This window comes from Lissotriton helveticus, chromosome 12 (genome assembly GCF_964261635.1).
Source record: "Lissotriton helveticus chromosome 12, aLisHel1.1, whole genome shotgun sequence".
Classification (NCBI taxonomy): domain Eukaryota; kingdom Metazoa; phylum Chordata; class Amphibia; order Caudata; family Salamandridae; genus Lissotriton; species Lissotriton helveticus.
In genome coordinates this window covers 810,766,942-810,785,651 of record NC_136073.1, presented here as the reverse complement: position 1 = coordinate 810,785,651, position 18,710 = coordinate 810,766,942, and the positions used below count along the sequence as shown (strand labels likewise).

Below are 18,710 nucleotides of genomic sequence, written 5' to 3'. Positions count from 1 at the left end.
GACGTGTTCCAGATCTCGGAGGGAACTGCGAAAGACCTGCAGTGGCTTTTTTAAAGAACAGTGATTAGGTCAGCAGCATATTCTCTCCCTTCCCCAACCAGATCAGAAGGTAGTGATAGATGCGTCACTCCTGGGATAGACTATCCATCTGGGAAAGGTGGGAATAAGATGTCCCTGGTCTCCGGTGGAATCCGTACTCCAGATCTTCTGTCGTAGCAACAGGAGAATGTTCTCCACCCGAACCTGTCAATTCTCCGTCTTCATGCATTGAGATTGAGCTTTGACAGTTGACAAGTTTTGACCTTCCGCCCGAAGACTGCAAAGTTATCTCGACAGCCAGGCGTCCCTCTACCAAAACAGTATACGCCTGTCATTGGGGCAATTTTGTGGCATGGTGTGCAGAGAAACAGGTTGAACCTCTTTCCGCTCCCCTCTCTCAGGTCCTTCTTTTTATTTTTTCTCTTGCTCAGCAAGGCTCTGCTTTGGGCACCTTAAATGGCTATCCTGCTGCCATCTCAGCCTTTCTTCGGTTACCTGATCAACCATCCCTTTTCAAATCCCCCGTTGTATATTTGTTTTTGAAAGGTCTACAGCACCTGTTCCCTCCTTCATTATGCCTCAGTGGGACCTCAATCTAGTGCTCACTTTTCTGATGTGCGCCTCTTTTGAGCCGCTGCACAACTGTCCTCTCAGACTCCTTACCATCAAGATGGCTGTCCTAGTGGCAATAGCATGTGCCCGGTGAATCCGTGAGCTTCAGTCTTTGTCATTTAAGCCCCTGTACCTGAAAATCTACCCAGACAAGCTGGCTTTGCATTATAGTTTTCTTCCTGCCAAAAGTTCTCACTCCTTTTTCTGGTAGGCCAGTCCAAAACCTGCTTACCCTTTATGCTATGCCGCATCCCTCAAAGGAAGTGGAACGACTCCACTGTCTGGACCCAAAAAAGGGTTGTTGTTCTACTTTGACTGCACGAAAGAGTTCCAGGTGAATGACCAACGCTTTGTGGGGCATGTCGAAGTGAAGAAGGAGAAGGCTGTTCAGAAACAGACCATCTCCTGATGGATCATACTCTGCATTAAGATCTGCTATGCACTTGCCAAGAAGCAACTCCCTGATGGCTTGCGTGCTAATTTCCCTAGAGCATAGGCTGTTACCACTACGTTAGCATGCTTCATTCCGGTCCTTGACATCTACTAGGCAGCAATATGAGCCTCTCTGCACACATTCACAAAACACTACTACCTGGACAGTCTGGTCCATAAGGATGGGCACTTTGCCCGTTTGGTCCTGCAGAACCTTTTGATTTGAAATGATTTTGCAGACCCACCTCCGGTGAGGTATTGCTTGGGTATCTGTTCTAAAGTAAGGAATCTGTGTCTAGACGTCTCTATCAAATGAATATGTTACTTATCCTTGGTAACACCTTATCTGGTAGACACTCAGTCTAGCTGCAGATTTCTTAATGACCCACTCGTACTCCCCTCTCTGCAAATGGATTTCTAGGGCCAGGGCAGTTCACCTTTTCATGGCCCTTGTTTCCCACACCAGTTGGCAGTGTCCTTTGGGGCTCTGTGCTCCTGGCGAGAAATGTCACATAAAGAAACTGAAATCAGTGCACTGGGGTGGCGCCTATATAGGCAACTTGTTCATCTGGAGTTATCCATGGTATCTGTCACAACAAAAGACTTTCTTGAAATTTGAATAGTGGCATACAGGCATGATCCGTAGAACAGTCAAGCACATTGATGATAGCTGTCTTTCACACTTCGCACATGTAAGCGCTAATCGCCACCCAAAATACTTGGTGTGTACTTTGTTGAAAGCTTACAAAAGCTATATTATTTTCTTCCACCTTAGAACTCGTCTCTCAGCTTAAATTGGCCATCTGTTCATGGCCATCTAAGAATGCCAAAATAGGTTTTTCAACCTAACTTAACGTCATCAAACAAAGAAACATTCCAGAACCCTTATTATTGGTGATTGTTGATATTAGATTGAGTAAGAGGACACACTTAATACTTTTCACAGGGCGGCTCCTTCATGGCAGTGCTCTGCATTGCGAGTGTGGCGGATGGAAGATAGTACAGTAATTAGTAATCTGCAGCTCCTGTAGTAACGTGCTGCAGTAGTGATGTGGCTTGTATACGTCTTGATGGGGGGGGGGGGGGGGGTGTATTCTAAAGTTGCAGGATTTTGGTGGGATATTTTTCAATGGTCTTGGATATTGATGCCAAATTCTCCGAACTGATGCATGCAGAGCTATATCCTCTGTGACGCACAAGTATTTTGGAAGAAGGTGGTCCTGGCACACTAAAATGATTGTTTTCCCTTGTGCTGAATTGCTTATATGTGATTGTAGGCCCTGCCAGCCTGCACATTTTCCACCCAGGCTTGAGAGACCGGTCCTACCAGCCTTTAGCTTCACCCTCACTTCTCAGTGCTGAAGTTGAAGACCTAACCTGATGTACTTTGACATGAGTAGCGCATACTCCGTGGCCTTACAAATGGGGCTTGATTGAGATGTTTCATTGGTTTTCTGTAGCAATCGAGACCTTTGAACTCCGACGTCACTGCTTCGCCCCCTTGAGACTGCGCCCTTGCTCAAGACTGGGAACCCCATGATGCGCAATCCACTTTAACAGTATCATTTGCCTCACTGTGTTCTTTCTTTCCTTTTCAGACATATGCTCGGTTTGCCGGAGCACCACTCAAAGTCCACAAGATCAGCAACCCCTGGAGAAGCCCCTCTGGTAAGAAGAGGACAAACAAGAAAGAGCAGGTTTCATATGTGCACAAACTGGGAGAGAATAAAAAGGGCAAAGAAAGTATTTTGGGAAGAAGTTAACTGTTAGACCTTAAGTTTGAGAACTAGACTTCCATAGTTTATACATTTTTTGTGTGTATACTAAGTAGGATTTGAGGGGTTAGCTGCTACAAACCCAGTGAATTGCTGTTTCACCAGGAATGTGTATGTTTGTGACCATGTTCCAATGTGTGTGTTCTGCTTGGACCTCTTTTCCTGCCTGTGTTGTGCATGTCTAGAATAGTGCTCTTGGTCAGATGTATCCAAGTCAACTGCTCCTGTTGAAGAAAGCCTCTTTCTCCTTTTTGTAGGCACCCTGCCTGCTCTGAAGACCTCGGCCAATGGTGTTGTATGCCAGACTCACAAAATCATTGCACACCTCAGAAAACAGGTGAGGAAGACAGCCTTGCTCTGCTCTCGCACTGCCTCTTCACATGCAACCTCATTCAAACTTGCACTCCCCTTATGTAACATAGTCTGACACAACCTTGCCCTCCACTCACATTCACATTCACTCTGTCTATAAGACCACCTTCTCATCTTGTACGGCTCCAATAAACACTCCTAGATACACCTTAGTTAGCTATGTTTTTGTGCTACTTTTGTGACCTTGTTGTCACCTCAAGGGTTTGGTCTTATTTTATTTTTAATGAAGCACTGGCCTTCCCAAACAAGTAATGCATTGCCGAATTTCGGCGTACAGCAAAAATCCAGTCTATAAGATAATAAACTACCACAAAAAGAGAAACCACAGTCCGTTAAAAATTCATGCAACAAGCACACATGGAGAAGTTAGCCAGCGTTGGAATCTTAAGCGGATATGAAGAGAATTTCTTTTAATCCTGTTTTGTATGAATTGTGGATGGGGTTAGATAGAAAGTTACGGTAAGGTAGCCCAAAAGCATAATGTTGCCACCAAGAGAGGCTGCAGCAAAGTACCCTTGGACTGACAGTAGGCTAAACATCCTCCCACTGTGTTTTTGAGATCCTCCCACACTTTTTGTGATAGTCACCATTGAAATGTATTGAAAGCATTGTCCACATTTGGTCGGGTGCATTTAATGTGTGTGTGGATAGATATGGATAGATATAGATGGAGATATATGTGAGCACCCGAGGGTCGGGGAACTGTGAACCGGCGTGTGAGGGGAGATATATATATATATATATATATATATATATATATCGCAAAAAAGGAGCGAACTCTGGGTAGTCCCCAAGTTTGTGACTTTGCTGTACAAATGGCAAAAGACTTTGTCTATTTCTATCTCGGCGTGGATAGCACTGTGCTAATCCTATGCTTAAAAACTTTGATACAAAAGCAGACATTTGAGGTGAGCAAATTTAGAGTGTCGCTGGTGTTGAGGGTGCTCTATTCAGGAGCTGCCTTCCACCTAAACGTGGGAACTACCCAGAGTTCTCTCCTTTTTTGCATAATTTATGCATCACTATATGCCGCAAGGGTATTGTTTTGATATATATATATATCCCTCCATTTTTACTCACATAAAACCATAGAAATTCACCAGTTATAGTTATCTCAAGTAACTATATCTCATGCCCTAAGGTAACTCTTACTCGCATCCACGCTATGCACAGTTTTCTCATCAATCACTTTATTGCAAACTTTGCAGTGAAATTCTTTATTGTTAAGTTAATTAAAACCATAAGAAACTTTTGCAGTGATAGTATCAATTATGTCATAGAAGATGTCATGACTGATGTAATATGTGGGGTCATTAGCAGTGCATGGTGAAGGCACAAGTTATAATTTCTTGAGGTAACTATAACGGCTGAATTTCTATGGGTTTATGTGTGTAAAATCTGAACCGAACTAGAACATCCCCATAACCTTTGGATTTTTAGTGATTTGCTAAGGTTTTTTAAAATTCTGTTTAATAATTATAACGTCCTTGTAACCTTTAGTTTTTACAGGCCCTGGCCTGCGGGCAAACTCCCTCAAGCAGCCAGCAGCAGCTGCTGCCAAAATAAAATGGTGGGGTAGCACGAGGGCAAATAATAATTTAAAAAAAACACACTTACCTGCTTCTCCCGCTCCATCTGCAGGTCACCTCTGTGCTCCTTTCATTCAGAAGTTCTTGGGCCAGGCTCCCAGACTCCCCACCCAATATCATCCTGTGAGAGCAGTGCCTGCATTTGTCTGAGCAGGCTGATTAGGCTCTCACGAAGGGACTGGAAGCTTGTGCTATTTCTCCACCCTACTGTACAATACAGATGGGTGGGAAAGTTCTAAGTGCAAATGTCTGTTTGGCCTGCATAAGATGGCCGGCCAAACTGACGTGCACTTACAGGTTGCTTACCCTAACAATTCAGAATATACTAACCATTTAAGGCCACTGACAAAAAAAAACCAAAAAAAAACTGTTCCCAGTCTTTAATGGTTGAGCCGATCAAAGCTTGTTGCACCTTTTTTTTTTTTTTTTTGCAGAGTTTTATGTAGCGCGAACTAGACCCGAACCGAATCAGGTATCAGAGCGCTTTACATATTTTTCCAGTTACGTTACATTTTACGTTTCCAGTTACTTTCATTTTAGGCACTTGTACCTGGCTAGGTTTGAGATACAATCCACTCCCGTTTGGCAACTCCTGGGGGACATTGTTGTGCATGCCCTCTATAGCACATCGGTGAGCCCTTAACTGGTTTTTCTCCTCCGACAGCTTAGTGCTTCAGAACCCCTACCTGTCAGACCCTCGATAGCGTTGTCACCAAGGCACCAATATTGTGTGTGAACTCGCCTTTGGCACCCTTACATAAGAACATTTTGGGATTTTGATAGGAAGGTATTGGGCTATCGGGTTTACTTTTGCCAGAAACTCTACCATACAGGCGCAAGCCCAATTTGTTCTTTCACCTTGCACCAAGGGCTGCCAAGTAATTATTGGAAAAGGAAACAAGGGAACCCTACTCACTTGGAGCCTGGGTGAAGGTTTTTTATAAGAAACAATGGCTCATGTGGGCAAATGGGATATAATTATGATAAAGACAACGCACAATGGCAATGAGGGTGATTGAAATAGTAATTATGCCAGGCTTAAATAGCAAAATTGATACTATATTGATTTTTGTTTTTCTAGTAGCTGTACCCCATTGACTGAAGTAATATAGAACATAGTAGTATCTTCTGTTTTTGAATGAATATCTTACTTGTATGTGACTTATTGCATGAATATTAATAAACAGACGCTATAGCTTAGGTTGGGCATTAAGTTTGTGTGTTCTATCTTGTGCTGTATCTGAATTTCTAGCCCACAATCACCTCCTAGAGTAAGCCTTGACTACTCACCTTCTCTTTCTCTGGACAGTCAAGTGCCTAAATCCATTTTCTTTATTATCAAATAGAGAGAACAAACAGTCATAGCCCCTGGACGCATTTTTTTCTTCTCTTGATAGTTTCAAAAATCGTGTTTTTATTCTTTTTTTCAGAAATATAATGCAGACTACGACCTTTCGCCTACACAAGGTGCAGATACCTTGGCATTTGTGTCTCTATTGGAAGAAAAGCTGCTTCCGGCTTATGTAAGTGTCTCTCGTGACAAAAGACTGGACTTGACACATAATTTAGAGGGGCGGGAATTAAAATATTTACTGGAGACTGGGGTTGATACCCTGCCTACCCGTGACTTTTAGACAGCTTTTCATAGAAGGCATAAATTATTACGGAGAATTTAGGGATCACATCTTGTAAGTCTATTATCTTAATACTACAGTAAAGTAAGATGTTCCTTACTCAACATTGTGTTACTGCACACCTACTTTAAACTTCTTTTGATGCTTCTCTCAAATTGCTGTCTGCTTAATGTTCATCTTTTTCTCCTCTATCTCCTCACATTGCACGTCTCATACTTTCTGGAAAAAAAAAGTTTCTTTCCACTTGCTCCCGAGATCAGCAGCTCTACTGGAGAGACCCCCCCTTTCTGTCATTTATTTTTGTTGCAAGCCTTGCCTTGACCCATGATCATAAACCTCTTTAAGGGCTATTCTAACTGTTGGCTTTAGCTTAACACACTTGACCCACATTTAGCTCACTTAATCGGAAAGCAATTTCCAGTGTTTCCTTGCACTATCTGCAAAAACAGGTTTGATGTTCCACGTTCCGACTCCACCTGCATGCTATAATAAAATAATATTGCCCAGGATTCCGCTGTCTTTCAGACTTATTTGCACAAAATGTATGTCTTTCTCTGGGGACCAAGCTAAAGCGGATGTCTACCCTTGTCACAGCGATTGCTCTGTTAGAGCATTGTATGGTTAGGCTATTCACATTTGTGTAGCACCATCCACATTTGTTATGCCATTGTAGTGTGTTCTCTATCTGGGAACCCTCTCGTTTGGATCTGGAAAGCCATTGATCGAACCAGAAGAGCCACTGTTAGAGTTTGTTGTTTGTAGGTACCTCTAGGTTAATGATCTGCTAAACTGGTCTGGTTTTGGAGAAAGGATGGGCATGCTCTGGTTTCAATTCTTCACCCCACTCTCCCAGAGATCCTGAATCTGAATGATTGTTCACACCACATCCTCGGTCAGACAGTCGTTCGATGCAAAATTGTCAGCCAAGTACTTTCCTTGAATTGCTTGTGTTTGCACACCTTCTTGTAGGCATTCCCCCTGCACTGGTCCTCTCCTGGGCCTCTCTGGTTTCTTGAGTTCTTGTCCACCCTTAGACCAGTTCTGTCCCTCTGCAGATCCACACTTTCTGGGTCGATTCCAAGAATTACGTGGAGCACACTAGGAAGTGGTATGCGGAGGCCATCCCTTTTCCTCTGAATTTCTTCCTCCCCAACCAAATGCACAAGCGGCACCTGGAACGACTGCAGACACTACGGGGAGACCGGTGGATCGAGGACGAAGAAGAACTGGAAAAGGAGGTGTGTATTGGTGGACTGCATCTCTACGCAGCTACTGTACAGCAGACCGCTGGAATATGTGTCCTGCATTGTCCCTCCCTGTTATATGTGTCCTTTAAGTTGGTGTTGACACTTGTTTATAAATTATACAATGGCCCAACTTCAGGCCACCTGTGTCTCTGTCCACCATTCCCGGATTCCACTTGTTCCCTCACTCTGGGCTTGTCATTTTGTTAAAACTATTTATATAGCACGAGTCTAGCCCCAAGACAGCAGTGGAACACTATGTGTAGCAACAGGAAAACATTCCACACTTGCCTCTGGGTGTTTTTACCCAGCAGACACATACAGATCACATTGAAGGTGGGAGAAGATGGAGCTGTGTTCATGGGTAAGAGGAAAATGGAGAGGAGATGAGTCTTGAGGTCCTCAAACTTGTGTAGGGCGGTCTTGGGTTTCAGGTGCCCTGAGCTGTCGGGCACCAGGGAAAGACGAGGGGCACAGGGGCACATACATATCTGCAGAAAACAATCCAGAGCGGCAGAAACTTTGCATTGCAGGCCAGTGGGAACCTTCATGCCATTACTCCTCAAACTCTTTATTGGCAGCTTTTCATTTTAACTTTGGTAGCTCTACAGTTCGTATATTTAAGCTTTTCATAGCAAAGTTGCAATGTGTAGGACTTTTAATTCCTCTGCTTTGAACTAGTGTCCTCTTCTCCACCAGAAATCTATCGTGGATTGAGAATTCTTTTTCACTTGAGGTTGGTGAATGATGTGGAAAATCTTAACCCAGGCTCATGCGCCATAAGCAGACACATCTAAGCATACAACTTATTTGTAACTCTGTCTCTGAATCCTGGAACTGTTGAGAAACATAAACCTTGTTTCTGGGACCCAAAAGATTATAACATTTATTTGGCTCATGACCAGGCCTCAGAAGTTGTTTGGACATTCTCTTATTGAGCATATATTTAACAGCTGTACTTTACCTACAAAAAATCTCTTCTTTTTAAAAACAACTGCTGAGACAGGGCATTGTTTATTAAGTTCTAACCAACTACACATCACGGAGTACGTCTTGACTGACCAATCTAGCCATAATTGGAGAGTCAAGAGTACAAAAGGAGTGACTTGGTTGTCAATAGGAGTGCAGTGGTAACCGAAGCTCCGGTGGCACCAGTGATGAACGGTACCTACCACGGCTAGTGCTTGGTAACCGCTGGCGGGCCCTAGTACGCATAGAAAGGTCCAATCTCCACGTGCATTACACTTGTTACCCACTGATGCCTGCTCCCACTTATGGCCCACATGGTGAGTTCTAAGTGCTCTGTGAGCCCTCATGTTCGATGAATGCACAATATAAATCTGCTCTATTGACTCTGATCATCTATTCGTCTTTAGCTCTACAGGGACGCACAGGAGTGTATGACCCATCTCTCTCAGAGACTAGGGAACCAGAAGTTCTTCTTCGGGGAAGCGTAAGTACTGGCAAGATTTTGGATTGTTTATGATGAGTCTATTGGAGCAAGGGACTTTTGAAAGTGTGTGTATATGTGTGTGTGTGTGTGTGTGTATGTGTGTGTATATATATATATATATATATATATATATATATATTTTGTATGCTATTGGCTATACAGTGCACGTTCACGATGAGTTCTCATGGCGCTAACTTATATAATTTTTGGGGAAACAAAGTTTAAAGTGAAGTTATTGTTTGCTTTGGTTATAACAAGTTAACATGTTTTAAAGAAACCTTTATAAATTCACTTAAACACAGTTAACGTGAAATTATGGTTACAAATAAAAAATACCCAAACACTGAGTTATGATTAGGACCAAAATTCATAACTCGACCAACAGCGGTGCCAACCATAACCTGCGCACCAAAGGCAGTGCCCAGATATATATATATATATATATATATATATATATATATATATATTCATCAAACAAAGTTAGCCCCTGTGAGAGACACCAACAAGTGCGTGATTCCTCAATATTTATTGCAGGCAGCAACAACAGGCAAAGATAGCTTGTAGTAACAGCAAAGTTCAATATCGCCAGACGCGTTTCGGGAACAGCGTTCCCTTCTTCAATGGCAAAGTCCTTTTCAGCCAGACCTCATTACCTGCACGAATTATATCACAAAGTCCTGCCCCAGTGGGCGGGGCCAATCCCTTGGCCTTCTGGTCTTGGTAGTGCAAGGTTTAGTGTTACCCAAGTGGGTTGGGTCGGATGAAATCCGTGATGGAATAATTCCCATGTGGGTCGATACATACAGCCAGCTCTGACTGCTGTGTCTTACTGCCGCCAGCTTGAGCGCACCTCCCGTTGTGCACCGAAACCGCCATGGCTCCAGTGCGGGCCCGCTCTCCTCGCGGTGGGCGTTCTCTCGCGGCCGAGCAAAGCCGCTCAAAATACCATCAAACAAAGTTAGCCCCTGTGAGAGACACCAACAAGTGCGTGATTCCTCAATATTTATTGCAGACAGCAACAACAGGCAAAGATAGCTGGTAGTAACAGCAAAGTTCAATATCGCCAGACGCGTTTCGGGAACAGCGTTCCCTTCTTCAATGGCAAAGTCCTTTTCAGCCAGACCTCATTACCTGCACGAATTATGTCACAAAGTCCTGCCCCAGTGGGCGGGGCCAATCCCTTGGCCTTCTGGTCTTGGTAGTGCAAGGTTTAGTGTTACCCAAGTGGGTTGGGTCGGATGAAATCCGTGATGGAATAATTCCCATGTGGGTCGATACATACAGCCAGCTCTGACTGCTGTGTCTTACTGCCGCCAGCTTGAGCGCACCTCCCGTTGTGCACCAAAACCGCCATGGCTCCATTGCGGGCCCGCTCTCCTCGCGGTGGGCGTTCTCTCGCGGCCGAGCAAAGCCGCTCAAAATACCATCAAACAAAGTTAGCCCCTGTGAGAGACACCAACAAGTGCGTGATTCCTCAATATTTATTGCAGGCAGCAACAACAGGCAAAGATAGCTGGTAGTAACAGCAAAGTTCAATATCGCCAGACGCGTTTCGGGAACAGCGTTCCCTTCTTCAATGGCAAAGTCCTTTTCAAGGTCGTTTTTCAGGATGTGATTTGCAGCGCAGAATCAGATTGAACATTTTCCAGACCCACTCAGGTTTTACTCTGAAGAATTATTTCACTCTGGGAGCAGCTCACTGGAGCGTGATTTATTGAACTACTAGCACCAGCAGGCTCTGGGGGCGCCAACGCCCACTGGAGCAGGTGTTAATCATTTAAAGACTTTGAAAGCTCCACACAGAGTTTACAGAAGCCTCTGAAGAAATGCTCAGGGGAGCATGAAACGCGTCAGGCTTGTAAATTGCATGGACTTTGTTTTCTTTATTCCACGCTGTTTTCCTGAAAATAAAAAACGAAATTACAGAAACCTACCTGAATGCTGGCTTTTCTAAATGGGGCAAACTTTTTGTTATATATATATATATATATATATATATATATATATATATATATATATATATATATATATATCTATATATATATATATATATATATATATATATCTATATATATATATATATATATATCTATATATATATATATATATATCTATATATATATATATATATATATATATCTATATATATATATATATATATATATCTATATATATATATATATATATATCTATATATATATATATATATATATCTATATATATATATCTATATATATATATATCTATATATATATATCTATATATATATATATCTATATATATATATCTATCCACTCTTACAAAATGTGGTGTCTGCCCTCATCCTGCCCAAAGCTTTAGGTATCGACAAAAGTGTGGGGCCGGGAAGAGATGTTGCGGGGCCCGGAAGAGGTCTTGTGGGGCCCGGAAGAGTTGTTGTGTGGCAGCCATAAAGCAAAGACTTTGAGGGAAGCTGTGGAATGCACATGCAGGCATTTTGCTGGCTTTGCAGTTGACCCTGAGATTCATGTTCACTGCATGGATACCTCGGCTAACAGAGCCCAGAAACAATGTATAACAAGTTTTGTTTGCAAGCCTAAAGTTTTATCTCTTCATGTTGTAATTAAATCATTTCTGTTCTTCATTGAACTGACGGCTATTAATTTAATCGACCTTCAATAAAGAATGACTGGGTATGCCCTTGCTGGAGATTTGATCCTCAGACCTGCAGGATGCGCACACATCTCTAAACATGCACGTCAACTAAATTAGTTTTTTAACTTAAAAACTGTACCTTATATTTGGCCTCCGCTGTCCGAGGAAATGGTAGTTATTTCGGGAGAGTAAGCCCTGGTGGGTTACCACGCTATTTCCCCCATTCCGACAAATCCTCTCTGCCAGGAAGCCGCTAGCCCACTTGAGCCGCAAGCTACCTGAGCGTTGGTCTCATTAGAGGGATCCTTGTCAGCTTGGCCCTAAGGGACCTGAAGATTTATGATCTGAACCCAGCCAGGTGAATTGGGCCGCTTGTGCAGGGCAGAGAGCTGGCTTGTGGTGCAGTATGATCTGTGCACAAAACTGCTTATTCAGGGACCACAGGGGAGAGAGCGCGAGAAGGCCTTCAAAGCCAGCCTCTAGGAAAAGCAAGCGCCTCCCCTGGGCCAGACGCCCATTGATGGGTTCTCCATAAACACTCTCCCTCTTTGAACCTAGGCTACCAAATGTAATGTATGCCGTAGAGCAGTGGTTCTCAACCTGTGGTCAGCGGACCCCTGGGGGTCCACGCTGCTTACTCAAGGAGGGGTCTATGCCCTCTTAGAGACTTAAATCAAATTAACAGATTAATAAAGTGTAAATAAATAAAGAAGCATAATTGAAATTGGAAGCTAAAAGTTAAGTTGGTGTTCTCATTGATTTGTGGGTGCTGTGAAACTGCATCAAGCAGAATATACTATGGATGATGAGTGGCCTCAATTGAAGTTAAAAAAGCTCCAACATTTCTATTAAATGTTGATTTTTTTTAAATATTTGTTTGTGAATTAAGTAAAGTATTTCACCATTCGTGCGTTTGTTAGATGAATGCTTGTTTCTGTATTTGTGTGTTGTATTGTGGTTCAAATAATCAAAATTGCTTAGGCCGGGTTCCCAGGATTCCAATAATGATTGAGTGGGGGGTCCCCGCAGTCAATTACTGATTACGTGGGGGTCCACAGCTATCAAAATGTTAAGAACCACTGCCACAGAGCGCCATAATTGGGAGCCAAAGCCCTTTCTCGGTCAAGCGGTCCTCCTTCTAAGCCAGCTGTATCTGCTGACAGCACCCGGAGCATTCTCTGAGACTTGCTGCAATTTCTATAAAGACATTTGTTGGACATCTCCATTATGCCCCTTAGACCCAATAACCCTTGCCCGTCTCCTCCCAATATGTTTGACACACAACTGACTAATACTGCCAGGTGGAACATTCACTGCAGGATCTTGACTACTGCAGACTTCCCTTAGTTTACTAATACCGGCTTCCTGAACCAGGTAACCCAGACCCCATACTATTGAAAGTCTGCTGCGGAATTGTCAACAGACCGAAGACTGTTGGACTCCTGGAGCGTTCAGCAGCACAAAGCTCTACCAAAAGTCTCTTGGAAATTTCTGTTTTGCTCCGCCAGCTCCCCAAAGAATGCTCCAAGGACCGCTAACAACAAGCGGGATCTTGGAGAGTTCTTTAGGGAACCCCTACCTGCTGCAGCCTCCTGGAGAAACCCCTAGGGGGCTCGTAGTTGCCTCCAGCTTCCAAAAGCATGGCATCAGTGACTGCTGACTACTGCTAGCCTTTAAGGAATACCATTGGAGGCTTCTGACGACCACCAACCTCAAATGTTCTAGTATACTGCCAACTACTTCCATACTTCTGGAGAATGCCCTAGGGAACTTCTGACTAGTCTGCCTTCTCAAGAACGCTCAAACAGAAGACTACTCTCTGTCAGCCTCCTAGAGAAGTCTCAGTGTACACTATCTGGTTGCTGTTTGCCATTGACCATTTTTGTTGTTCCTTCAACCTGTAAGTTATCACTTACGCTCCATTCTTTTAGGTTTTTTTTCTTGTGGCCTGTGATCTTTCTATTCTCTTTTGCAGACCGGCCTCACTCGATGCACATGTCTTCAGCTACTTGGCCCCTCTGCTGAAAGCACATCTGCCCAGCAGCAAACTGCAGCAGCACTTGAAGTCTCTAGACAATCTCTGTAACTACTGCACGTCCATTTTGAACATCTACTTCACTTGGGACGGAGGTAAGAACGTGGCACTCCACAGTATTCTTCGATATGCTGAGTACACAGTGACTGTGTGAGGTTGGGACAGAGATCAATTTATTTTGGACATTAACATCAAACGTGACTGATTCTGGCCCAGCTCTTCTATTAGAAAAGCTTCCTGTTTTCTCTTTTGTCTGTTCTCCTAGATCTTCAGTTTTCCTGTTAAAGTATTTGTCTATGTCCCACCCTCTCCCCAAGTTCTAACTTGAATTGCTTTCCATACAGAACGCGGATAATTGCTTCCTTATAGAAAGAATTTCCCATCCAATCACGCTAAACCACAGCCCGGGCACACTGTTAAATGGCATTACCTTTCTGTGTCTCTCTAACCTATCTCTCTTTATTCCTTCCTTGTTTGTAGATGGTCCACAGGCACCCCTGAAGGCGCCTTCTGGAGATTCTGCCGACTCTGCAGACACTGAAGAAGAACCACACAAGCGGCGGACCCAAGTTTTGTCTGTCATGGTGGGGGTGTTGGCCATGATTGGATATGCTTTGCTCAGCGGTATTGTATCTATCCAGCGGGTGTCGGAGGGTGACAGTGGGCGGCATGCAATCACCATGGAGGACGATGATGAAGAAGAGGATTGACCTACATTGAGAGCCCCGAGGGCTGGTGCTTGGTTCTGGCAGATGTCCTGTCCAAGCCACTTTTACAACCCAAGATGGAGGAATCAACTGTCTGGCAGAGAGTACACACAAACGGGGACCATTCTTTGGAGTCTTCTCCTGCTCAACAAAAGGGACATCTTATGGTCGTTTCACAAAGCACCATCCTACAAGACCAAAGCAAACTAAGCTATGTGTTACTAGAACAAATGACGGTTCCATACCAGGAAATGCTTAACAATCCCTGCTTTTTGCAGAGAGGGAAGGCCCACCTACTTGTAGACCTGCACATGTGATGGGAAGTCCCACTTCCTTTTCGCCTGCCAGTTTGCCCAGTTGATTTAGAGCTGTGACTCACTTTTTGCAGGAAGCTTGCTTGCCCTCACCTCCTGTTTGTCATGAAGTTTGCAAATGTGACAATCACATCTACCTTAAGCACCCTATTCTAAAACCGGTGCTTAACCAAAGAACTTTCATTGGTAAACAATTGTCCGTAAGAACCGCAGACAAGAGGTTCACCGTAAACAGCAAAAGAGACCCCAAACATCCGGCCCAAAGCAATCGAACAAGTCACCATCGATGGCTACAAAATTCAGACCATGCAGGATGGCAGTGATTTCATGGTACCATGACCGCTTGCCCAACTATTCACCATTTGTGTGTTTATATGACAGGCCTCATGCTTAACTTAACAGGGTGGGTGTTGCGGATGTGAAGCGTGGGGGTTCCGGTGGCAACAATTTTCGGAGATGTGTATGATAGAAGAGTTGAAACCATAAACTCTTTATAAAAAAAAAAAAAGACAAAATCTTGCTAGGAAAAAGTTTATAATTACACGTTTCAGTTGGGGTGTTCACTTCATGTTTCTTGACATGCATTAAAGATCCATCACATGTATCTATTTTTGGTTACATTGTTGCGCACCACCATGCCTTGAGATGTGGTCGCCTACCTCTCAGTAAATGCAAGTCTGTGAAGGCTCACCGGTAACGACGCCCACTCTTCATGCTCAAATACCAGCGTGCATGTGGTTCACCACAGGCTGCCCTGCCTTTTCCCTAGGGAGGGTCGCACAGCTTCATAATTTCAGGCACCGAAATAGGTCTAGCTGTCGACCACGCAGGCGTTGTATATCCCACATGTAGCGAAGGGCTTCGACCCCACCCTTCCTCAGCCTTCTCCTTAATGACAGCCCAGAAAGGGCTGACAGATCCTTCCACACTTTTCATTTGCTACAGACGTAACCCCTACCCTGATTACCAACTCTGTGTATGTCCGGCCCACTTTTCTTGATGCACCAACTGCATAGATCACAGGTTTTACCATTGAGTTATCAATATTTATTATTGTTTCGTCATTTTCCTATGTTTTTTTTTATTGATTTACTCTATTTTGCTTCACTGTTGCTCAGGGCTGTTCTGTTTTGTATTTCCTTTCCATATTGGGGCGTCAACTTTTTCCCCCACCCATCTTTTTGATCAGTCTTCACACACTTACATTCTTGAGCCTTCCAGTTTGCCCATTGGTGTTCGATGAAGGGATTTTGTAAGTGAAAGAAGTGGTGTCTCAGCCCCCATCCTGTCAACATATACTGGTCAGATCTTTTTGTGTCCTGTTCCGCCTTATGTGCTGGTGGGGAGGGTGGTCACCACAATTGCACTGTCCCTTGACACGATCATCATTTGCAACTCACCCTGCCTTGTACCAAATCGTTTCTCAGTTCTGCCTGTCTAGTAACCAATGCCATCTTTTTCACATGGCTTATCAAGTGATGGATGTCTCACACCACTCTACCTTGTCTAATGATATTCCTCAACACACATCTTCTCATACTTTGACTGTCTAGCAACTTTCTTCTTCTTGAGCTGGACTTCATTGCTTTGTCCCCTGACACACCTCCGCTATCCCACTGGGCCCATTGAATGATTTGCTCTCCATTTCCTGCTTAGTGTCCTGTAACCAACTAACTTCCTTACGTACCAGTCAAGTGATATTTCTTCGCTTTGTATATCATATGTTGGAATTCTTTGCCGCGCTCATCTTTTCCACAATCACCCCTCTCCACACATTCTTTTAAACAAGGACTGTCCAGTCAACCCTTTTCTTGACCATCGACAGACACTCCTTCACTGCTGTCTATCCAGCTGCGACGGACTCTTCATTCCCTTTCCTCATTCTATCCACCAAGTAAAGCGTTTATTTCTTGCTTTTTCAGTGATCCACCTGCTCTGTCTTTCCTGTGACATGCTCCCACACCCCTCTGCCTATATCCTGCAAAAGACTCCAGATCTGCCAATTCTGCTTACCTGGCTTACCATTTCCTGCTCCGCCACGCCAGGGAGGCGCATCAGCTTGTAATGGATCATGTGGTGCCGACGTTTTGTCAAAGTTTTTGTTTCAATGCATGTGCTTTTGCACCTAAACAGTTCCAACGTATGGTAAGAGAGGAGTCAATAATATGCCTGTCGTGAAAATACATGTACAGCTTGGAAGTGACTGGTTTGTAGTCAACAGAAACCTGCTAGCAAGCTGTATGTAAAAGAAACAAGTGACCTGTGTGAGCGGAGATGGGCCAACATCCATGGGATAATGTGAAGCAGTCTGTAGCAAGAACATGGTCTATACCCTGACTCAACATTAAATAAATATCGTTTTTATTACTTGTCTGTACCACTTTCGTTTGTTAAAAACGTTTGGATTTTTTTGAATAGGCATCAAGAGGCTGGCATTAGGAGTAATGCGAACTTGTGTTTTGTCTATAAGAATCAATTAAGAATTTTTGTCATTGGGGTGGGGAGAGGATGTAGCCTTACGGCTAGAGCGGTAGATGTCGAAGCTGGGGAACCGGGTTCAAGTCTCGGCAACGACGCTCAACATCCTGTGATTCTGGGCAAATCACTTAATCTCCCCATGCCTAACAAAAATGAATGTGTCCTCATGTAACAAAACTGGTGCTATGTAAAGCACTCTGATACCCGATATCTTCGGGTCTAGTTTGCGCTATATAAAACTCTAAAAAAACAAACATATTTTGGTCAATCCTTTATCACGTCAGTAGTTCTGCACTATGCTCCCAGGGCATTGACAATATTTTAGACTTTGGGAATACCATCCATTTTTAATGGTGTAGCACTGTCCAAGCTTCTGACACATGAAAAGATAACATGCCCTTTCTAAAATATTTGTTTTCAAATGGAGCACCATAAAGTGCTATTTTTTTGACATGCAGGAAGGTATTGAATTGTACAGCACTATACATTTTTGCAGACTTTCACAATTTTCCCTTCAAATTGTTGGTCGTCACTAAATGAAGAAACATTTTTCACCAACATGTTCTGTACTGCAAGATCTTATGTTGGTTTGAGCCAACATTAAAGGGATTTATATATTTTTCAAGTTTTATATAGAGTGTACTTGACCCGTAGGTATCAGAGCTCTTTACAGAAATTGCACAACACATACAAGAAATACATAAGAAGAAAAGTTCAGGGTAAAAATAAAAATACCATATATGGTGTACTAGAAGGACGATATAGTTCGGGGGTAGCAATGGAAAGCCTGGAATATTTTAGGAGGGAAGGTTCAAGTATTTGTTGAGGAGTATTTGAACTTTTCTCTTCAGTGTAGGAATGATTGAGTTCCTGGGGTAGGGCATTCCAAATTCTAGGCAGAAGCCCAGAGAACGAACAGGCGGGTAATCTTTCTTTGGGCGGAATCAAGAGCAGAGTGTTTGAGCTTCGCAAAGGCCGGTTACGGCCAGCAGTTTATTTGCGAGGAAAATAGTTTTTTTCAGTTTAGAGAGCTTTGTGGGTAATGCAGGTTGTTCTGAATATACTTCCTGCTTCGATTGGTAGCTGGTTTGTTTTTTAAGTGTGAGAGTGATGTGAACCTAGCGGGTCTCACCGAAGAGGAGTGTGGCTTGCATGGGGATAAGGGAGATTTTTGGGGTACCGAGATCGTTGCTTTATCGTTTTCGAACTTGGAATCCATATTTGTAAAGCGCGAACTACTCACCCTTACGGGTCTCAAGGCGCTGGGGGCCATCGTGGAAATTAAGTGAGCTATTGCCCAGAGTCAAGTGGTGCTGGGATAAGCTGCCGCGGGAGCCAGGGATCGAACCGTGAGCCCTGTGCTCCGAAGCCAGCTGCCCTGGCCGCTGCACC

At 43.6% G+C, this 18,710-nt stretch overlaps 1 protein-coding gene across 1 annotated transcript in view; it reads left to right on the top strand.

Moving 5' to 3' along the window:
- MTX1 (metaxin 1) overlaps nucleotides 1-17,207 on the top strand; it is a 69,848-nt gene extending 52,641 nt beyond the window's left edge. The window contains exons 2-8 of the mRNA XM_078670688.1: nucleotides 2,682-2,751; nucleotides 3,116-3,195; nucleotides 6,250-6,342; nucleotides 7,509-7,691; nucleotides 9,074-9,150; nucleotides 13,760-13,914; nucleotides 14,300-17,207. Of these exons, the coding sequence (XP_078526814.1) occupies nucleotides 2,682-2,751; nucleotides 3,116-3,195; nucleotides 6,250-6,342; nucleotides 7,509-7,691; nucleotides 9,074-9,150; nucleotides 13,760-13,914; nucleotides 14,300-14,529 (888 nt within the window). The 3' untranslated portion in view covers nucleotides 14,530-17,207. The remainder of the gene's footprint in view (nucleotides 1-2,681; nucleotides 2,752-3,115; nucleotides 3,196-6,249; nucleotides 6,343-7,508; nucleotides 7,692-9,073; nucleotides 9,151-13,759; nucleotides 13,915-14,299) is intronic.
- The last annotated feature ends 1,503 nt before the right edge of the window (nucleotides 17,208-18,710 follow it).